General features: G+C 39.3%; 1 protein-coding gene across 10 annotated transcripts in view; it reads left to right on the top strand.

The window, feature by feature from the left end:
• Positions 1-1,369: 1,369 nt before the first annotated feature.
• Positions 1,370-21,735, top strand: part of HECTD1 (HECT domain E3 ubiquitin protein ligase 1) — a 54,605-nt gene continuing 34,239 nt past the window's right edge. For 8 of the 10 annotated variants that reach the window (XM_015864916.2, XM_015864926.2, XM_015864923.2 and 5 more), the window contains exons 1-5: positions 1,370-1,480; positions 3,558-3,906; positions 16,792-17,026; positions 17,886-18,113; positions 21,410-21,691. In XM_015864916.2, the coding sequence (XP_015720402.1) occupies positions 3,767-3,906; positions 16,792-17,026; positions 17,886-18,113; positions 21,410-21,691 (885 nt within the window). In that variant the 5' untranslated portion in view covers positions 1,370-1,480; positions 3,558-3,766. Of the gene's footprint in view, positions 1,481-1,945; positions 1,966-3,557; positions 3,907-16,791; positions 17,027-17,885; positions 18,114-21,409; positions 21,692-21,735 lie in introns of those variants that run through there. The other 2 variants (XM_015864917.2, XM_015864918.2) reach the window with 2 other exon arrangements.

Raw genomic sequence — 21,735 nt, forward strand, 5'->3', positions numbered from 1 at the left:
TCTAAATTTAAAGACTGCAGACTCAGTTGTCCCAGTGTCTCATGTCTTTAACTAATCCTTTAAGAAGTCTTGCTCACCTCTGAAGGACAAGCATACATGAAGGAGACACTTCTAAACCTCATCAGGTCTGGAACAAGTGGAAGTTAAGAGGAAGACAATGAGTTGTCTCAGTGAAACAGAAACAGGGACAAGGGAACTATTGTTTTTTGTACTAAGAAAAAAAGAATTACTAAAGATAAAATGTTCTGGGGGTGTTATTGCAACACCAACAATAAAAATGTCTGTGTTTGGCAAGTTTTACCAGAGCATGTCTGTTACTACCTTTTTGTTTGGTGTGTAGTTTGTCTAATTACAGGAAATGTCTATGATGTAGGTAGGAATGACATACAATAATCTTATTTACTGTACTTATATTAATGGGCTTAAATTCCTTGGAAAAAAACGTGAGCAGCAGAGATGGAAATCATTTTAAATCTCCTTCACACTTTCAGTCCTTCATTTCAGGCAGGCTGCAGCTTGTTTCATTTGGTGCCAATATGCAAAACAACTGCACACCTTAGCGCAGCGAGCGGCACGGGGGATTCTCTGCCTTGAGACCGGCCACCAGCCAAACGCTACAGCTGCAATATCTCAAACTCACTACAAGATAAGGACAAGTCGCAACTTGTGCTCCGAAGGACCGTTACCCATCCCCGCCCCTCGCAATTAATGAACTGCGAGGCCAACTATAAGACCGTATTTAAGAAAAAACAAGAAAAAAATGGCGCGAGTTGAATCTCTCCGTAAGAGTAAAACGAAAACCCCCACGCAGGCCGATGGAGCAGCAGAGCCAGGCGCCCCAGCGGGCATGGCCGGTCCTGCAGCCCGCTCCTCGCCGGCGGATGCAGCCGAGCCCTGGGGAGGCCAGGCCAGGCCAGGCCCGGGCACGGGCGGCGAGGTTGGCGCCCCGCCGAGGAGGTCTTAGAGACAGGAAGCCGAGCCTGGGGCTTCCTTCAGGCGCAGAGAGCTCCGCCGGGGCCGGGCACGGCGTGTCACAGGGGAGGGAGCCCCACGAGCACGGCAGGGAAGCCGCAGGGCCCGCACCCTCCGCCCCCAACGGGCCGACGCCGCAGCGCAGCCCAGAGGCGGCCGATGCAGCAGGGGGCAGAGCGCGGCGCTGACGCGGCGCTACGAGGCAGCGGGGCCGTGCCGGCTTGAAGCCGCTCCCCGCCTTCGCGCAGGAGGAGGCGGCGGGAGACGCGGCAATTCTTCTCACAGCGCCCCCAGCGGCAGCGCGTCCAGCCGCCGGCTCCTCCCCGCGGCCGCGGCGCGGCTCCCTTCCCCTCCTCCCACCGATCCCGTACCGGGCGGAGCGCCATGGATGCCGCTGGCCGCCGTCTGCTCCGGCGGTTGGGCCGCTGCCCCCGCTTCGCCTTTTCTCTCGCCTCCCCGCGGCGCTGAGGAAGGGTCGGCTCTGGCGAAGGGGCTCCGGGAAGCCGAGGTGAGCGACGGGGACGGGAGAGGCGCGGCTAAACCTTTATCGGCCCCTTTCGCGAGCCGCCGGGCCGGCTCACCCCGCGAGGCCTGCGGCTCGCCCACAACTCGAGCGTCGCCGCCCGGCCCGGCGGTTCGGTGTGGGCAGGCCGGGAGGAGCGGGGGGCCGAGGCCGCGGCCGGGAGGCGGCGGGTCCCATCCGGGCCTCCTGAGGGACCGCGGGGCGGTGCTGCCCGGAGCCCCTCGGGCCGTGCGGGGTGGCGCGAGGAGGCGGTGTGTGAGGGCCGCCAAGGGGGGGGAGGCCGCGAAAATCCCCTCGTGCTGGGCCGGGGCCGCTGGGGGTGCGCGAGGGCCCGGACTGGCGCCGAGTGTGGGTGAGGGTGAGAGCCGCCGCGGCCTGGCCCTGGCTGAGGCCGCCCTCCCCGGCTCCCGGCGCTGCCCCGCTTGCTGCTCGGCTCTTCGCTGCCGTCTGCTCCCGGCCCCCCACGGCAGGTGCTGCGTTAGACTTAGTTGCCTCTCCTAAATGTCTCTGCCTTCACCCCTTCTGCCTTCCCTCATCCTCCACACCCCCAGCCCCCATTTGAGGTTAATCATTTAATCGCATTAAGGAGACTACTATAACTACAAGACGATCTCAGTTATTTTATTTAGTCTAGAACGAAAAATACAGTCTGTAAACAGCTCGGTATTGTAGGCAACCTTTGAAGTGTAGAAAAGGAATTTAGTAACATGGATTACTTTTTATAGTTTGCAATCCAACAAGATAGGAGCAAAACCAAAGTATTTGTAGTGGTAAGCAGTTTTTGAGTTATCTGAAATGTCTTTATGGCTTTAAATGTTAAAAAATCATATTTATTCTACTTTGTTTTTGTCACATCTTGGGGTTCTAAGCTGTTGTGAAGCAGCACTGCTAGTTCCATGTCCTTTTCTCCGTGTAACACCAACATCTGCCTCTTCTTTGTACATTCTCATCTGCCCTTGGTGGAGTTATGTTTTAACTATTAACTCATTAACAGCAAGTAAACAAGGCAGCAGACTTTGTCCGGATCCAGCCTCTTCCTCCCTCCTCTCCCACATGTGTGAGGGCCCTGTCCACTATTTATTCTGTGCTTTCCCATGAGTTTGGTGAACTCGCCCTTCTTTATTTTTATTTCTCTTTTCCCCCTTCTTAATAAGCTGTAGTAAAAACCTTCCTTTTGTATTTGGCTTGAAGTCGGTTCAGAACATTTGCTCTGATTTTTATTAAAAAACGTGGTCCCAGTTGCTTACAGATCAGAAACACTTCCTAGCATTTTTAAGGGACTTTTTTTGGTCTTCAGCTCACATGTACAACTGTGGCACTGGGCCAACAAATAATGTTGTTTTCCTTATAAGTACATGAATTATTTTAATTATTCCCTGTGCTTAAAAAAAATATGGCACGTGAATGTTTTATTCGTTAAAAAAGGAAACTTAAAAACAGAAGTGATCCTGAAATTGCCTTTTTTTTCTCCTTTGACTTAAAGGAGCTTCTTTTTATTATGTTTCAGAGCTGTTTTAAAGGATGAAGTGCTCATAAAAGTTTTGTGAAGATTTTCCATCTTTAGTTGTTCATCTCAATTTCTTTTTTTGTGCAGTTTGATTTTCATTTGAAATATGGCTTTTGGTGTCTTTTTGTATTGGAATAGTTGAGTGGAGGGAGAACCCATCTTCCAGAAGGTTGGGTGACTTATGAAGAAGAGGTGTTAAAGGGAATGGAATAGGCACGATGGCATTATTTGTCTCTGAATTACCTCTGAAAACAAGCAAAATAGTTAAGCGTGTGTTTATTTTCTATTTCTATTTTAAATGTTATTTATGAGAGAAGGCTTTAAGTCTTGCTTGTCAATTGGATCCAGAGATTTGTTCCCAAGAAAGTGGAACAGATTTATTACAGTTGACTCATAAAGCTTGAAAAATTAAAAAAGAAAAAAGATGGCTGGTCAGATATTGGGAAGTTGTCTTCATGTCAGCATGAAGATACACTGTGTGTGTGTTTTAGAGGAGGGCGAATGCAAAATACTGTAATACTGTGAAGATAATTGTTTGTTTTTTCCTCTTTCCAGGTGAAAGCTGCAGGAGCCTGGGGCTGCTGAAGAGAGGGATTCATCCTATTCAACTTTATCTGACTTGAACAATTAAAGGATATTTTTGGTAGTTTTAAATTTAAGCAGAGGCAGCTTTTTTTTTTTTTTTTTTTTTTCCCTTTTGAGTTGTTTTTTTTTTTTTTTTTTTTTTTCTGGATTTTGCTTTTTTCTTTTCTTTTTGGGAAGCCATGGCAGATGTGGACCCAGACACGCTGCTGGAATGGCTGCAGATGGGGCAGGGGGATGAAAGGGATATGCAGCTGATAGCACTGGAACAGCTCTGCATGCTACTTCTGATGTCAGACAACGTGGATCGCTGTTTTGAAACGTAAGTAGTTTTGCCTTTCATTTATGGTGTGCTGTTTTTCTCTTTTGATAGCTGTGTATAACCTTAAGCATTCATGGCACTCAACATTGTTGAAATTTAACATTCCAAACTTGAGAAACTTTTGGCTTTGCAAATGGTGTCCAAACCCGAGTATCTGTTATGAAATGAAGTGTCTGCTAATGTGCAAAGTACTGTTTTCTAATGACAAACGTAGTGCCATGCGAGTGATTCACAGCGCCTGTTCTGACTCATGGTTTGATTGTTTAATTTAAATAAACGAATTCAGAGTTGCAGTGTGGAAGAATTTATTTTACCTAATGCTGCCAGAGAAAAAAAAGCTTTTTATAAGTTAGAACAGTAATGATCAACTTTATATATTTCCATAAAGGGTGTTCATACTCTTGCAGTGTTTCTCTTAAGACTTTTTTTGAGCTCTGCAGACCAAAAAGAATCACAGATACTATCTAATTTTACAGAAGTAATTTGCCCTTTCTTTGAAGGAGTTTGGTCTTTGCACTGCTGTTTCTTGTCCCATCTGTACACCTAGTATCCAGTCCTTGTTCTCACTCCTTTCTTGTGTTTGTCACAAAGTGCTGATGTAACCACTTCTGTTGCTGTGCCTTTGTTACGCTACTTCCTGTGAGTAGTGTGGAAAGGAGGTAGTAAAAACAATTGGCGTTTTTAGCATTTATTAGCAGTTAATTAGCAGTGTTACTTTTTTGTTTGGATTTTTTGTTTGTTTTAGAATTCTTTTCATCACCTTCCTGTATCTGCTCCATAATCTGATGTGTCTTTCAAGGTCTGCAGTGTTAGTGGTTTTGGTTTTTTTTCCTTACCCAGTTCATATTTGATCCTCCTGCTTCTCTTTTCCTTTCCACCTTTTTGTCCTTAGTCTCAGTTTCCTTTCTTTTGCTTCTCGTTCTACATCTGGCATCTTTCACAATTACTTTGCTTTGTTGGTGTGTAGGTTTAGGAGCATTTAGGAGTCTCAAGTGTTCTAGCCCTAAAGAGAACAGCTTTCAGACTGCTAGGAAAGGCCATTCGTCCTTCATGACTGCTTTTATTTCAAGAAGTGTGAAATTCATGCATCATACATAAAACTAGCATTTCTGATAGTTGTGGAATGTTGCTCAAAGTTCTATATACTGCTTTAGAACTTGAAATTGGGTGAGCCTGCCCTTGAAGGCCTTATGGGTGAAATTTTGGAACTGAAAGAGATAGTAGGGTGGTGCATTGGACTTCGTACCTGTCCCTATGGACAGTGCTGTGTTTTCAGCTAATTTAGTGACTTATTAGTTTACCCCTACAAAAAAAGGAATTTGTTAATTTAGAATGATTTATTTTTATTTTTTATGTCAAATTTAAGGAAACTTTTTACTTCAGTATATTTAATCTTGAACACAAACAGAATGATGGGAATAAGCATTTGAATCTTCTGTATCTTTGAAAATCAGGAGCAAAATGTCAGCTTTTATGATCTAACGCAGTTGTGGGCTTTGTATCTTTTCTTGGAGCAGACTTTCATCTCAAAATAAACAAATGACATGTATGAAAGAAGCAACATTTTAAAATAACTTTTAGCCTTTTTTTGGTTTGTATTGAGTTTCAATATAATTCTGCTGGTCTTCCTATCAGTTGGTTTTTATTTTTTTCCTGTTGTAAACTTCCCTTAAGCAGAAAACTGAAGAGAATAAAATGTAAGTTGAGAAGGTGTTACTGAGGTTTTCTGCCAGTTTGTGTGATCTTTACTGTAAAATTTCAACTGCTACTTGTAATCAGCACTGTTAGTACGCTGATGGTGATTCTGTGGTGTTGGGTGTGCTAGCAGTAGTTAATCACCTTTCAAAGGGCTACTGCTCCCATTTATCATAACTTGCTGCTGCTCATTACATGCACGTAGGAAGCTGGGTAGTTTTCTGCTCTTATAGTGCATAAAAGCAGAGTGTGGAGGTGGCTGGTAACCGCTAAAGGTGGAACAGCGTGGCTGCAAATACGGGAGAAGTAGAGAGAAGTGTTCACTCTTTGGTGGACTTTGCTTTTCACACACTTTTTTTTTTCACGCACTCTTCACTTTTCATTGGGCTGTATCAGCCTACATTTCAAGGTGACTTTCTTTATTTTGAGGCTCCTAGTAAGAAATTGAAAAGTATTTTTAAAATCTTTTCCAAATGAGTTCAAGAAGCCAGCGTTGTCACATCCTGAGAGAGAGCAGTGAAAATAATATCAAGGATTATTTTAAAGTTGCTATTCAGTGATGCTTTTAAAGAAGTAGAAGGGAGTATCTGGCAGCACCGTTACAAAACATATTTGTCAGTAACTAGTTTTCAAAATGGGTTCAGCGTATGCATGATTTAGGATGTGGATACATTTTTCTGGTAATAAAAAACCCAATCTATGGGCATTAGTGTTTTCTGTTAAGCCAGGAGAGCATTCCCAAATTTTTGTATGCCGTCCAGATGTTATTTCAAGGTGTGTAAGCTGTTTACTGCTGTTCACGACATTGACTAACAAGACTTCTAAGGAAATCGTTCATCTATTGAATTGAACAATCAGAAGGTGGTATTTAGAGATGGTGAATATATGAGAGAGTAAAGTAAAAGTTATTTCAGGCATTACCAAGAGTGACTTTGATTATTTAGTACCAGTCCTCTTTGACACAATAAATCATTTGCTTTTACAACATAAGAAAAAGTTCATACTCGTGCTGAAGTGCATCTGGTGATTAAAAGCTGCATATGGTGAGGACTGACAGTGAAACAGGCACATGAAAAATATTGACATGAACGCCGTGCCTTTTCCTTGAAAGCACAGCATTGTTTCCAGACAAACTTCTGCAGTCTTTTATGTGCCATGATATGCAGCCTCACTTAGCAAGATTGATCGCAAGCTAAAATATAACTAAATTTTAAAGAAAAAAATAGTGGGTTCACAACGTTGTACTGCAATATTGCAGAGAAGTAAAAGGGCTACTTTGCAAACATTCTCAATGAAATGGTGCATTCTAAAGTTAATAATTTGTTTGTGCTAAAATGGTGGATATTGAAACTAATCTTTCTGAGCAGGTCAGAAAAATGAAAGTAGTCATAACTGCACGATGCTGCATTTTGTGCAGTACTGTAGCAGTATCACAACAAGTGGGGTGTGCATCCAGTGTCAGATAATAGTACCAAATAATTGGTGTTTCTTTAGTTTTCCCTGGATTTATAAATTGCATCTAATTAAATTGCTTTTAGCATTACTCATGGGCAAGCGTTAAAATCAATCAGTGGCATAATCATCTTCTGGTGACAATGAGTCACAGCCCCTATTAGTCATTTAGCATGAAGTATGGCTAACATTGCCACAGCAGCAGCAGCCGCTCCTGTGAGCTGTGGAAACTCATGAGTGAGTAGAAGTGGTTTTGCAAAGTCACTGAATGTGGGAACAGCAAAACTCGTTAAGTGTCAGTCCCAAATGGTATTTAAATGGTGTTTTAATGAGTCAACCTTGACAGGAGTTCCAAATGTATGTTTTCTATGAATATTATTGAAATGGTATTTTTATTGTTTGACTTGTTAAAGGTAATTTTAATGATGTTTAGAGACTATTAGTTACAATCCTCTATTATTAATACAGGCCTTCTCCAAATATGTGGCAACTTTTCTTCTTCCCCTTTTGTTTCACTCCATTTTGGTGAAATAAAATGGAAACTCCTCAGACACTGGTTTTGTGGTGCTGTTTTCTTTATCTGTAAGAGTTAAGTGCTTAGCGAGAAAGATGTTATTTAGTTACATTCTTATATTCTAAAATCAACTTGTAAAACAAGGCAGTAGTATAACAATCAGTAAAACCTGTGTAAAAGCTTTCCTACTCTGTAAAGAGATGAAATAAGCCAATTAATGGGTGTGTGTTGCTATGCAGAGGGGCACTGAGCTCCTGATGATGGAAGATGCCTTCCATTTTGGCTCTACCCTGAGTCACCTCTGACTTGGTCGACATTGAGGTGTCAGGAGTTATTCACTTATTTTACAAATACAAACAAAAGTTACAGAAAAGACTGGAATTCAGAGCCCTAGCATGTAAAACAGAACTCCTTTCAGGTTTTGGGCTTGTTTGTATGTTTTTTAAGATGAAATATGTTAGTTCTAATTGATGATACATTACACCTTGTTCTTTTGTGAAGTATGTACTCACTAGAGATAAGGTGCATTTCCGCCATAGATTTGTTAATGTGTAGTAACAAGTGTAAGATAAACTTCTAGTGGAAAAGGTCTCGTTTGATATGACCTAGTGAGACTGGAAAAGTTCAGCTTGACATCAGCCTGATGGCTCACAAGTACAGACTCCTTTGTTTGTCACGAATTTGCTTTAGGCTGCTTCACTTGTAACAACAAAAAAATGTGCTTGGTGTTGCATAGTGGAGAGAAAATTCTCAAATGGGAGAGCACTCAGTATTCTTTGTGTGCTATTTTTGTTTAGTAAATAATTGTATAACCCCAGTAAGTCAAAATTAGATACAGAACAGAAAAGCAGTTTTTCTTGTAGAGATAGGGGTAGGAATTTGAAATACTATTTTTAGACCTATTTTAAAAGTTTGTTTTGTCTGTAAAGGCATCCTTGTAATTTAGATGGTGCTAAAGTGCCCTTTCACAGACCATCATGATAAAACTGACAGGCTGAGAGGGCAGCTCTACCCATATGAAGTTTGGAAAGTCATTTGTGACGTACATCCCTTATAGGTTTGCCAGATGTTTTTGGTTGTTTATTTGTTTGAAGTTCTGTCACTCCCATATGTAGTTTGTGGGTTCTTTTTTTCCTCTTTTTTGTTGTTGTTGTTGAGTGTAGCCGCAAGTAAATGGGGGTAAGTTTTGCTGTCAACTATAAGCTGCCTTTTTTTTGTTGATTTAAACCATGCAAAGCACAAGGTCTTAGTGAATTATTGGTTTGAGCTGATGCAGTTATTTTGCTCATTAAATGAAATTTTGTTAAGTTTTACAGTGGCAACAATCATGTGATTCCCATTAACTTGTTGCCTTCTAATGAAGGCAGAGGATGTGGCAGCAGTGGGATGCCAGTGCTGTAGTTCCCTACTCTGCGGGTAGACTTCAGTGTAGTGGGATCTTAAGCACTCCTCAGATTTCCTTTTTGGGATGGGAAGTACAGAGATAGCAGGGGTATGTGCTGTATTTTTCAGGGAGATGTCATGTTACAGCACAATGCTTAGAGCTATTTCTGACTTTTAAGGCTATCTGTTTTTTGTTGGTGCTTGGTTTGAATTTTTCTAGTTTATTTTTGCAGTGCTAAAGAGTTTTAACAACTCTTCCTGGTTGCTCTTTGTAAGATGGAAATTATGGTCTCTTCATGGGTGTTACGGAGATGAACTAAACTTGTTTCCTCATTTTGAGAACCTTCATGGTAACAAATGCTGGAGAGGAATATTAGGTCAGCTAAATGTCTGTCCTTTGTAGGTATCCCTTTATTTCTTTTGGATACTCGTGAATTGAACATCTTGTTTGATGGAATCACTCTGTGGAATTAACGTGCCAGGGCTGTTGTGGTCTGCCCTGGGCAGTCGGTGCCCCTTTTCCTCATGTATTGCAAGCCAGTAGCATCATCACTGTGAATATACTTACAAGCACAAGGATCTGGTCAGCTACTGATCTTATTCCTCCTCTCTAGCTCTTCAGCCTAGAAATATTTTCCGTCCTTGACTTCAGCCGTGCTGTTTACAGTAGTACGCTTCTCTGACTGTTACCAGTTATCCAGAATTCAATCAGGTGTTTACAAAACATTGTACGTGAAGCACCATCTTAGTTATTTCTCCTCAGAGTTGCTTTCCAGGATCTGATTCCTCACTTTTTAGGTATGACTTGATATATCACCTAGGCTAAGTTAAAGAAAGAAAAGCATTTGTGTGTTTTCAAAGTGTATTTTGTTTAAATGATCCTGTGCCTCTAGTCCAGACAGACGATGTGCAGTTAGGACTGAGCACAAGTGCTGGCAGGCAGCTGAGCTTGGTTTTCTGCCACAAGTCACATGTCTGGGACCAGGAGTCTGAAGCCAAAGGCTTTGTCAGGCGGTGAGGACTCTGTCAACTGAATGCAGCAGTCACTTGAATTGGCTAACACACTGTAATGCTGGAAGCAGCGGTGTTAACTGTTGGGTTGGAAGGGTGAAGTTGCTTGGATTTTTATTTAAACTCAACAGTAGTCTTTAAACTACCAGTGTTGTTGCTGCTGTAGGCAAAGCTTTTGGATGTGCTTAAAATATGAAAAGTGGTTACAGAAATGAATTTACAGTGACTGTTTTTTACTTCCTGTGTATCTTCATAGGCTGGCAAGCTACAAGAGAGCTGAGTCACTTCATTTGTGTTTAAGGAGCTTCCTGCTGTGGCTGTATGAGAGCTGTGTATTCTTATGGATGCTCCTGTTTGTGAAGGATGGGGGAAAGACTGAGGCATAAGCGTTGGTGGATGCAGTTGTGCTGATACAGAGCCATACATTTTCCCAGCCTTTTTTGACATCTTGTCAGTGTGATCGCAATGTTTTGAAAATGTTTACTTTGAACTTTAAAGCTACCTATTTGCTTACATTAGGCATTATTTTCTAGTATGAAAGAATGAAAACTGTTACAAAACAGTAACAAACAGTAACAAAACAGAGTTATTTTTTTCAACTTCAAAGATGCAGCAGCAATTTATTTATTTGCTGTGCTAATTTCTCTTTTTCTGCTATATGTTAATACTTTTAGTTCATATATGGCATTAGGAAATACTGCTTTTCCAAAAAAGTGGTCATGTGCTGGAATGGGCTGCCCAGGGAGGTGGTGGAGTCACTGGCTCTGGAGGTGTTCAAGGAATGTTTGGATGTTGTGTTTCAGGATGTGGTTTGGTGAGAACTATTGGGGATGGCTGGATGGTTGGACTGGATGATCTTGTAGGTCTTTTCCATCCTTGGGGATTCTGTGGTTCTGTACAGCCTATATGAAAGCAACATGGTGAAATCAGTTTTGACACTGAGATACTTCAAGATTAGAAGTGATGTGCTTGCTTTTTTTTTTTTTTTTTTTTTTTTTTTCTTTCCTCAGCAGGAGTTGAGGCCTGCGATAATTAAAGGTTATTGTTCTTTTCTCTTAGATCTGCAAAGCGTCATCAGTTGGAACCTATAGTTACAGCTGTGTCAATTGCTGTCCCATCCAGTCCTGTCCATTTGGTGTAATAATTATGCCCTCAACTTCTCTGCTGCTGAGCGTTCACCAGTCTTATTATTCTTCCAGTGCTTTCTAGAGGTGAATCCAGCATGTGGTGGCCACTGTCGTACAGATACTCCTGAATGGCTTGCTTTGCTACCTATCAGAGGACACTTCTGTTCTGAGCATAGTTTTAGATGGAACATCACTACAGTCTACTTAATTGATGGACCTAATCTTCAGTAGCAAATATTTAACAGGTCTCTTTCTTCTATGCTAACCTGCCTAAGGAAGCCAGGATCCTTAAGGAAGGATTTATCTTGGACTTAAACCTTGATGTACATGGCTTGTCTGACTCTCTGTTTGGATTCTGCTGGTGTTAAGTGTATTTTCTTACCCTATTCTGCATTAAACAAATAATCAAACAAACCCCCTATAATGCTGATCATTGGAAAATTCTCAGGACCTGAATGCTAGAACAGCTTCCAGATGGGCGGTGCTCTTTGTTGTGCTGCCTTTGCATTTCAGTAGCAGTGTGTCTGTCTGTGCTGAAGATCTGATTGAGGGAAAACTGCTCTTGGAACCTGCTAGGACATTTTGATGCATAGAGACCATCCACTGGGTCTTCAGGGGGTTGAGTGCCAGTAACCAGAAGTTTACAGAGCTGCAGAATGGGGAGGCACTCTTCATGTGTATGAACGTGACAGATTTGCATCCCTTTTATTTCCTTACTTGCTGGTGCTCTCTTTTTCCCCCTTCCAGCCCTTTCTCTTGGGCCATTCACACAGGCATATTGTCACCCCTTAGGCATGTAGGGCAGATTATCATACTTGGAACCATTAGAAACCTACGTAGTAGCTTAATGCAGATTTTGGGATTAGTGGGTGATCACTATAAAGCTCACCAAAGTACTTAAATTTGTAACACTTATCCACACCATACCTACATTGTAGTGACTGAAGTTGTTCAAAATGTGACAGCGGTGTAATGTTATGCTGTAATTATTTTATCCACATGTTTGAGATTATTGTAGTTCGAGCAACTAGGGTGTGTTCCCTGTTGTGCTTTTTGGACTAACACCAGTTAAGTTCTGTGCCAGTGGCAGCTGGTACGTCCCTGGATAGCAGGAACTTCAGGAGCTTGGATTTCAGCAGGCAAAAAAATATATCTGAACTATCTGCATAGGAAGTGCATGAGCCCAGTGTGAGAAAACATTCTTGGTCCAGTGGAACACTTGTATGTTTTCCACAGAAAATAAACACAGCACTATTTTTACTATAGAATATTGAAATTTGCTTCCTCCCTCCCATATGAGAATATTTTACAAGATAGTCACTCTGTTTAAAACTCTTTAGTAGTCTCCTGGTTTGTCTAGTCAGGTTACAAACTTATTCTCACTGTATTGAGCTGCTTCTCTTGATTCTGCATTATCTTCCAAGCTTAGGCAAAATGCCTTGGTAATAGATATATCTTTATTACAGAACCAAGTTCAAAGCAGACTGAGTTCTTCTGCAACCTTCAGTAAGACTAGTAGTACTTGGCACGTAGGCTGTATATCCTCCACTTGTGCTGAATATTATTGCTCTGAGTAAAGCAAAGCAGGGCATCTTCCTTACCTTGTCATTTTGCATGAATGTGCAGAATGGCAATTTAGGTCTGTGGACCTAATGAGAGCAGTGCAGTTCATTCTTTCAGTTTCTCTTGGAGAAGCTGGAATAAAATAACCTTCTGTAGAGCCTTTCTCTTAAAAGCAGAAGATGCTGGTGACAGCACTACATGGGTATTAAGTAATGTGCTTTAAAAATATGTGGGGAACTAGAATATGAAAATCCAATGCAAAGATGTGATACATTAAACAAATCACAGTTCTCAAAACTGCCGAGATACTGAGATAAGATTGTGTAATGTGGGGTGATGAGTTTGCATTCTCATCTGTGTCTGTCGTTCAACTAGATGTTAGGTTTTCAAGAATGGATGGAGTCTGTTCACTCTGTTCTTTGCTTAGTGCAGTGAAATATTGATCTGTGATGAGACCCCTCATGTGCTATAGCATGACAGATATTAATATCATGCGTGCCACAGGCAGTAGATTAGGAGGAGGTGCTTTGCAGGTTGTGAAGAATTTTTCTGGATGGATGCAGATAATGTAGTAAGGAGAAAAAGGCTCTGAGCTGGCTTTGAGTGAGGCTCAGACTTAATCTAACACGCCTAGTGTCACAAGACTGTAATAAGTTCAGGAGGAAGAAAGCAACATCTAGAACTTAGAGTATGTGTACGTGTGTTTGCATTCCTGTTGGCTTACTTATGTGGTGTCAATGAAAGTCAGTCAATGATATTTGTCCTCAAGAAGCTCACACTAGTTTGCTTGGTTTAATTTAGCATAGGAACATATTATTAATCATAATCTGCACAATCAAAATTAATGTTTAAATTAAAGGAAATAATTTGTATTTTGATATGCTTTCTGTCTTATCTCCTGAGAACCCAAAAAGTGAAAGACTACTTCAGGTGGTTCAGACAAATATATGTGAAGATGTATTTCGGGAATGCATCCAAATGTAACTTGATAATAATGTTTTCATAGAACCATGAAAAGTCAGTAGCTGACTACAAAAGCTGTTATATGTGAGTGTTGAAGAACCTTGTATGCTTCTCTTTGTAGCATTGTAGGTTATAAGCGTTAAAGACGTGTGCTGCACAGAGCAAAGTATAGCAATGTGTTAGTCTGGAACAATGTTAAAGAGCAGTGAACAGATATCTGTGAGATCCTATCTAGGAAAATTGTATCTGAGGTATTGTGGACTGCACTGGTCAAATCCTTGTTTTATCTGAGAATGCAGGTGATAACTTCAATTTATTTTGAAAGCTGTCAGTGTTGCTGTCATCTTTTGGGCTTGAAAAGCTTTTAATATGTTGCCAGCTATGACTTCCTTTTAAATATATATACATACATACATATATATATATATACACACACACACACATACATATACACACACGCACACACATATATACATATACATACATACATACATATATATATATATATATATATATGTTGCATATTATAGGTTCTTAAGGCAGTCTTTAGAAAACAGTAATAAAACTGCTCATGATAGTCTTAATGGTCAGAGTGTTAGTCCCAGCACTGATGAAGCATGGTTCTGTTTGACCCATCTCAGAAATACTTCAGACTTCTGCACGTGTTTTATTCTCCGGTGTGGCTTTAGGGATAGTAACTTCATTTGTCTTACTGTACTGTGTAGAACTTGAACCAACTTGTTTGAGAGAAACGTGAGGGGAGAGAAGATGACACAGCTCTACATTTCCTGTGCTAAGGAAGTGAGAAGAAACGTGAATTTGTTGTCTTGGAGTCTTAAACTGTCTGGTTTGATTTTTGCTATGTTCCCAGTAACATCTTTTGTTACTTTTAAATTCACAAGAGCTGTAATAAAGCCTTTGTTTTGTTTTTTCTTCTTCTTCTTTGTTTGCCTCTTCCATGACTGAAACTTCATGAACCATCCTGGTTATCAGGTTTTTTTTAGAAAGGATTTCTCCATTGCACATAAAGTAGAAGATTTGATAGAATTGTTTACACTTGGTTCAGAGCATTGCATTGGAGTGGAACTGCTAAAAGGAACACCAAGTACACAGAGTTCAGAGGCTGAAGTAGCTTGCAGGAGTTTTCTTGTGAAAGCTCATGTTAAAATTAGATCGGTTACTATTTTCAGAAGGGATAATTTTTTTTTGGAACATGAAGTTCATAGCGTTACTGCTGCTCTTACAGGATTTTCATGTGCATTACTCTAGTCTTCAGATTTTGTCTTACGTCAGTAAGCTTTTTATATTTCCAGAACCAATTAATTTCCACAGGTGAGTATAAGACAAAGTTATCCTTTCTTCCTGATTCCCTATGATACAACATAGTACCCTTATTGGAAGACTGGAAAGCATTCTTTGCTTTAACAGCAAGAGGAGAGTGTTGTTGTTTGCCTTCTAACTCAAAAAGTAGGACTCCTGACTACCTAGCTGGATATTTTGTCAAAAAGTAATTAAAGACAAAAAGACAAACAAACCAACCAAGAAACAATTTTTTTTGTTTTGTTTTGTTTTGTTTTTTGTCAGTAATCAGTGTTTTTACAAGAAAAACATCACTGCCACGTATGTACTGACAAATAATTCAGTATAAATGGTAGACACTTGGTGACTTGGTGTTTTTGCTATGTCATCTGAGTTCTCCTGGACAATTGTTTTGAGGACAGAAATGGAGTTCTTTCAAACTTTTCAGTTCCCATTTTTAATAAACTCAAGTTGGTATTTGTGCGGTGTCTTTTTATAAACTGTTGAATCATAAGTCTTTAAATGTTACATGGGCAGGGTGTGATAGGACTAGCAGGAATGGTTTTAAAATAAAAGAGGGGACATTTAGGTTAGATATTGTGTGGAGAGGCACTGGAACACGTTGCCAAGAGAAGGTGTGGATGCCCCATGCTTGGGGCCCTGAGCAGCTTCATCTGTGTGTTGCAAACCTGTTCACAGTAGGACATTGGAAGTGAATGAGCTTTAAGTTCCTTTCTAACCCAAACAGTTCTGTGACACATTATATTAATGTATCCAATACATAAACCATGTTATTCTAAGTGTTAAATGTGAGGTTTATGTTTATCAAAGGCTTCACTTATTCACATCACTAAGGATCACTGGGCTTTGGATTTGTCGCACATTATTATTTAATCACTTCATGTAGCATGGCTGGCTCTTCAAGGAAACGATCAGCATATTGCTTTCCTAGAATTTAGTGCCCTTATGTGTGAGTCACTCACTGTATGTACCAGGTGGTGTACTGAGTGACCTCTGGATTGATGTACAGAATGATTAGTCAATGAGTACTTCTGTTTTTCAGACCAAATACATGCTGTTATTTTGCTCTCTGGATTTAGACAAGATTTAGGATTCCTTTTCTAGACCGATGTATTAATGAAAAAGTTGCAGTATTTGTTCTTTTCCTACATCTTGGTATGAGGTATCCAGTTATTATGGCTGGTATCAGAATATGTAGCCTCTTCAGTTGATTCCCTATCATCACCTTTGAAGTATTTTATTTCTGTAGTTGATCTACCATTATGTTATGTCATTGCTATTGCTAAGTGGTAACATGATGTTGGAAAACCATTTATCTTAAGTTATAGCTGTAGTGGCGGTTGGGAGAGAAGAGGGAGAAGGTGCGAAAGGGTAAGAAAGGAAGTGGGAATGCTAAAAACATGAAGAAGGGTCAGTCAAAGCATTAAATTATATGACGTACCTGAGATCTGTAGTCCTTATTATTGAATGTAATATTTCATGGTTAATTAGCTATCTGTCATTGTGAACCCCAAAGGTGTGTTGAGGAAAAAATAAATTGATTGGTGAAATGAGATTAAAATCCAAAAATGACTTTCCAAGACTATATATTTTTCCTAAGATATGCAAGACTTCAACATTATTGTTCTGTGTTTCCCACTCTCTTGTGGCATATTTTTAGGCTGCTGATTTGAATTTTGGGGTGTCTGTGGGATACCTGCATTTTAGTTAAATGTTTTGGACCATCTGTAAACTAATCCATCAGTTCACAATACCATGAAAAGCATCAATCGTTCAATGTGAAGATGTATGGAATCTCTTAATGTAGAGGAACTTGCACAGTGTACTAATTAATCTTTTTTTTTTTTTTTCCTTCAGATGTCCTCCTCGAACTTTTTTACCAGCACTGTGCAAAATTTTTCTTGATGAAAGTGCACCAGACAATGTATTAGAAGTAACAGCTCGTGCCATCACCTACTATCTGGATGTATCAGCAGAATGCACTCGTAGGATTGTCGGAGTCGATGGAGCTATCAAGGCACTTTGTAATCGTTTAGTAGTTGTTGAGCTTAACAACAGAACCAGCAGAGATTTGGCTGAGCAGTGTGTGAAGGTGTGTTTTCTGTAGAATCTTGTTGAAGAGTGATCTGGAAAATTTGCTCTTCCGGGACAGATTTTTTGTATTCAAAAATCCTGTATATCATCAAAAACAAACAAAAATGAAGGAAAGGCACTCACAGTTTGTTCAAGTTTACATGCCAGCTGAGCTTTTCAGCTTTATTGTCAGTCTAAAAAAGGAATATATCTTCACAGAAAGATCACAAAAATACTAGAATGAAGTTTTCCTGCTTGTCTAAGATGATTAGCATGCTGGGGGCTAATTTTACGCACAAAAAAAAATGGAGTGGTACAGATAATTTACCTACTGTTTAAAAAAAAAAAAATTGTTAGCAGTCCCTTCCATAGCGTGGGGCGTAGCTCCAGTGCAGCCTTGTGAAGTTGTCAGAAGAATTTACAGGTGCCTTGAAATCTTTTCCGTGTTGTGTAACTTGTAATGTGATAGCACATAGGCAGTAGTAATCAAGGACTGAAACTAAGAATTCAGGCGTACTTTCCTATTTATGAAAGAGTATCACTGAGGTAACAGGAATTGTGGAAGTTTCAGAGCTCTCATTTGTGTGTTACCTGAAACTTCATAATCTCTCAGAAAAAGATGCTTTTATATAGCCTTCCTTATGACCTCCTCTTAAAGAGGGGAAAATTTAAAAACAAACAAACCTACTGTAGGGTAGATTTTCTTGTATTTGGTCCTGCATCTTAAAAGAAAATTGTTAGTGTACTGGAGATTTTGACTCCTTATGGATTTTGAAGAAACGTTTTTTTATGCTGTTTTCCCTACTTAAGTTCTGTAGGAATATGCAGACAGCTAACTGTACTTTTATGTACTATAACTCTGTTTCATTTCATTGTAGGTGTTAGAATTAATCTGTACCCGTGAGTCAGGGGCTGTGTTTGAAGCTGGAGGATTGAATTGCGTCCTGACATTTATTCGTGACAGCGGACACCTTGTTCATAAAGATACTTTACATTCTGCTATGGCTGTAGTATCCAGGCTGTGTGGCAAAATGGAACCTCAGGATTCTTCATTGGAGATCTGTGTGGAATCACTGTCTAGTTTGTTAAAACATGAAGACCATCAGGTAATGTAACTGTTGGCTCAATAGATTGTGAATTTAACATCCATTACGTTTAATAAATGAATGGCTTTGTATTTTTATACAGTCTTCATAACAAGATGTTTACATAGTAGTGGTTATATTTGGATATTGTGGTAGTTTTCTTTTACACTTGTGATGACAAGAGAATATAAATACTGCTTAGTGTTTAACTGCAAGTGCTATTGTGTGAATATGATCTAATCCTGCCCCTGACAATCTATTTAGAAATGTCCTGGTGACTTTTTCTTGGAAATAGCATCTGAAGTAGTTGTTCTGTATCTGCGCTTCAGTCAGTATTACACTGAGTATAAATAAAAGATATAAGTTTAGTTTGTTTTTTCTGTTGCCAGACAAAGGGAAACAACAAAAAAAATCCACAACACGTGTTAACATCTTGTACTGGAAGCTACTTAAATGGTACTACTATAGAACCAACATCACTTTTTTACAACAGTTTTATAAACTTGAGGTGGTGTAAAATCTAGGAAATAATTCTTGTAGTTTTCCCACTATTAGCATCCTTCTGTGTATGTTACACCAATGCCTTACAATAACTATTTAGTCAAGTCTTTGCTGCTGGGTTTCTTGTCAGTGCCATTCTTAGGCCCAGTTTCTACCTCACCTGTCTTCACTCCACCCCAACTCCCTCTTTTTGTTTAGTTAGACTCCCAGATATGACATGCTAAGTTTTTTTGACATTGATCTACACTTCTGTTGTATTTTCAGATCTTTAACCAACTTGTCAGATGGCTGTAGCAAAAGAACAAGCTACTTTTGTTTTTTAGACATCATGTAACTTTATTAATCACTGATCATCTGAGGCAAGCTAATTCTGAATTTTACATCATAAGTCTGTGGTCTTCGTTTGTTTTGCAATTTAAAATGTTTGAAAAAAAAGCAATTTCTGGGATTGTTGGAGATCTGAGCAAAAATTCCAACTTTCATAAACTTTCTCTTTTAGTATTTAATGCTTGTCGATAAATTTGCTTAAGCTCAGAGTGCTCAATTTAATAGTAAGAGAATGTGAGAACTGTATGTTTTCTGTGAAAGAAGCTTCAGGATTTATGTCCAATGTTGCCCAGTAACTTCCTGTATCATTTTCCTTTTTTACCTTCTTGGTCACTTTGTGATCAAGTGTGGGTAGTCAGTGAGTAATTTCACTTGATTAGAAGAATTTAGACCAGATGAACAAGGCCCCAAGAGCAGCTTATGTATGTTTGCTTTTCTACTTCACACGGGGTTTGTGAGAAAAGGTGTAAGTATCTTCCACAGTACAATTGTTTTGTTAACTGATGCCCATCATGCAGCACTAAATAAGCTGAACCTTGCTTGTGTATTTCTGACTGAGCAGTTCCAGTGAAATTGGTAAATTAAGTTTACATTATGATTTATATAAAGATTGATGAATTGTTTATACCTCTTGCTGTCAAAGAATGGCAGTGAAATGTCAGAGAACATGTCTAGTCACCATTGTAAGATAAAGAAAAAAATCTCTTCTAAAAGAGTACTTATAAATCAGAATGTTTGGCATGCAGGGACCGTGCCAGCAAGTGCTGTATTTAGTCATGAGAATCTTTTTTTTTTTTCGAGTCCTTGCAAACTTAGTGAAAATTTATGATTTTTAACTTAACGAAGTCTGTCTAAATGGCTAATAATTCCATTATCTTACTCTGTGTATTGATGAGCAACTGTTTTTAAGGCCTCTATATGTGATAATCATTTTGAAAATAGGCTGCACTAGAAATTGATGTCACTTTTGGGACTAAATTGTATTAAGTTAAATATTAAGTTAGAGTTGATGATGAATAGATATCGTTGTGGTTTTTGTTTTTGTTTTGTTTTGCTTGTTTTTAATTAAACTTGAGAGAACCTGGTTTGCTGCCTTATGTTTAGGAAGGCAAACATGCCAAAAGCAGCTTAAATTGATGTGCCTATGAAAGTCTGTGGTATGATGAGTAGAGACGTTTCTGTTGTAATGTGCAGTATAAATGAGAGACATTCAGGGTGACCCCCCTGCTGTTTTAAACACAAGCATGAAAAGAAGTTGTATCCTTTTCCTGGGCAGTTGACCAGAAGTCTTTTTTGCTGGGCTGTTAAGAGGATCATCAGTGAGCCTTACTTCCACAGTGTCTCTGCAGATTGCATTTTTATTTTTTAAACTTAAGTGAGAAACCTGAATTTCAGGTTTTATGCGTGTATATATATGTGTGTGTGTGTTTGTATTATATATATATATATATGTAATTTAAAAAATAATATAGATATTATTTATATATATATATATATAATAAATATATATATTAATTTTTTAATTTTTTTTTTTTTTCCAAAAAAAATTGATGTGTCTCTTCAGATGGACAATCTAAATGTTGTAAAACACTTCTGCCAAATAGTCCTTTTTTGTATGCTTGGGACAATTACAAAATTTATTTTACTGAAGAGAAGCATGTGGACATTTAAATACAACTTTAGCTATTGAATACTGAGTAAATTTAATACTTTGGCAGTTCTGAATTGGTATCTCAGCTAATGGCACGTTGCATAGCATTTCTATTAAAGGAAAGCAGCAGTTTAATGTAACGTACTATTAGGGTTATGAAATTATAACTTAGTAGTGTATCTTATAGATATATAAAATTCAAGTATTTTTAGAATTGTCCTTGTGCCTTGAAAGAATGAATTTGAAATCCAGAAAATGTTTGAAAGTTCAAGTAAAAACTCAGTGCGCCCTTATTTTTTTTTATTTTTTTCCCTTTTGCAGCTTTATTAGAAAATCACTTCAACAATTTCTACCATCAAAACAACCAAAATGTTTTGCACTCAGTGCCTAAGTGCCAAACTCCAGGTTGATTGGTTGTTTTGAACTATGTTAGAGTAGACAATTACTATTGGGGATTATAAGTAGTTGTATCTCTTGTAAGAGTAACATGTGTAACTATGTGGGGGCTTAAAAACTTTTAAAATGATTTAATAACCAATTTTTCTAATTAAATGTTGCTGTATATTTGTTCTGTCTTTGTATCTATAGTTAAGGAGATACAATACTGAATTTTACACAATTTCCCAAAATCATTATATGAGAGAAAGGGGTAAGAAAACAACAGTACAGTCCTTTAGTGATTGTTTCAGAACATCGTTGTGTTCCAACTTTGAACTGTCTCTACTCATTAAATATGGAGGGAGCTTGGGGAAATGAGCTTTTTTTCCAGGCATTATCCTTTTAGCACCTTAAGTGACAGGCGGATTATTCATTATTTTCACTTATACTTCTTTCTTAGGTTTCTGATGGAGCTCTGCGATGCTTTGCTTCATTAGCTGACAGATTCACACGTCGTGGAGTTGACCCGGCTCCGTTAGCTAAGCATGGATTAACTGAGGAGTTGTTATCTCGCATGGCAGCTGCTGGTGGGACAGCATCAGGACCATCTTCAGCTTGCAAACCTGGCCGAACTAGCACTGGAGCACCAACTACAGCTGCAGACTCTAAATTAAGTAATCAGGTGTCAACTATTGTAAGCCTGTTGTCAACCCTGTGTAGAGGCTCTCCAGTAGTAACACATGTAAGAAATCATTTTACACTACAGCTTCTTATTCTCTTAGGGTT

This window comes from Coturnix japonica, chromosome 5 (assembly GCF_001577835.2).
Source record: "Coturnix japonica isolate 7356 chromosome 5, Coturnix japonica 2.1, whole genome shotgun sequence".
Lineage (NCBI taxonomy): Eukaryota > Metazoa > Chordata > Aves > Galliformes > Phasianidae > Coturnix > Coturnix japonica.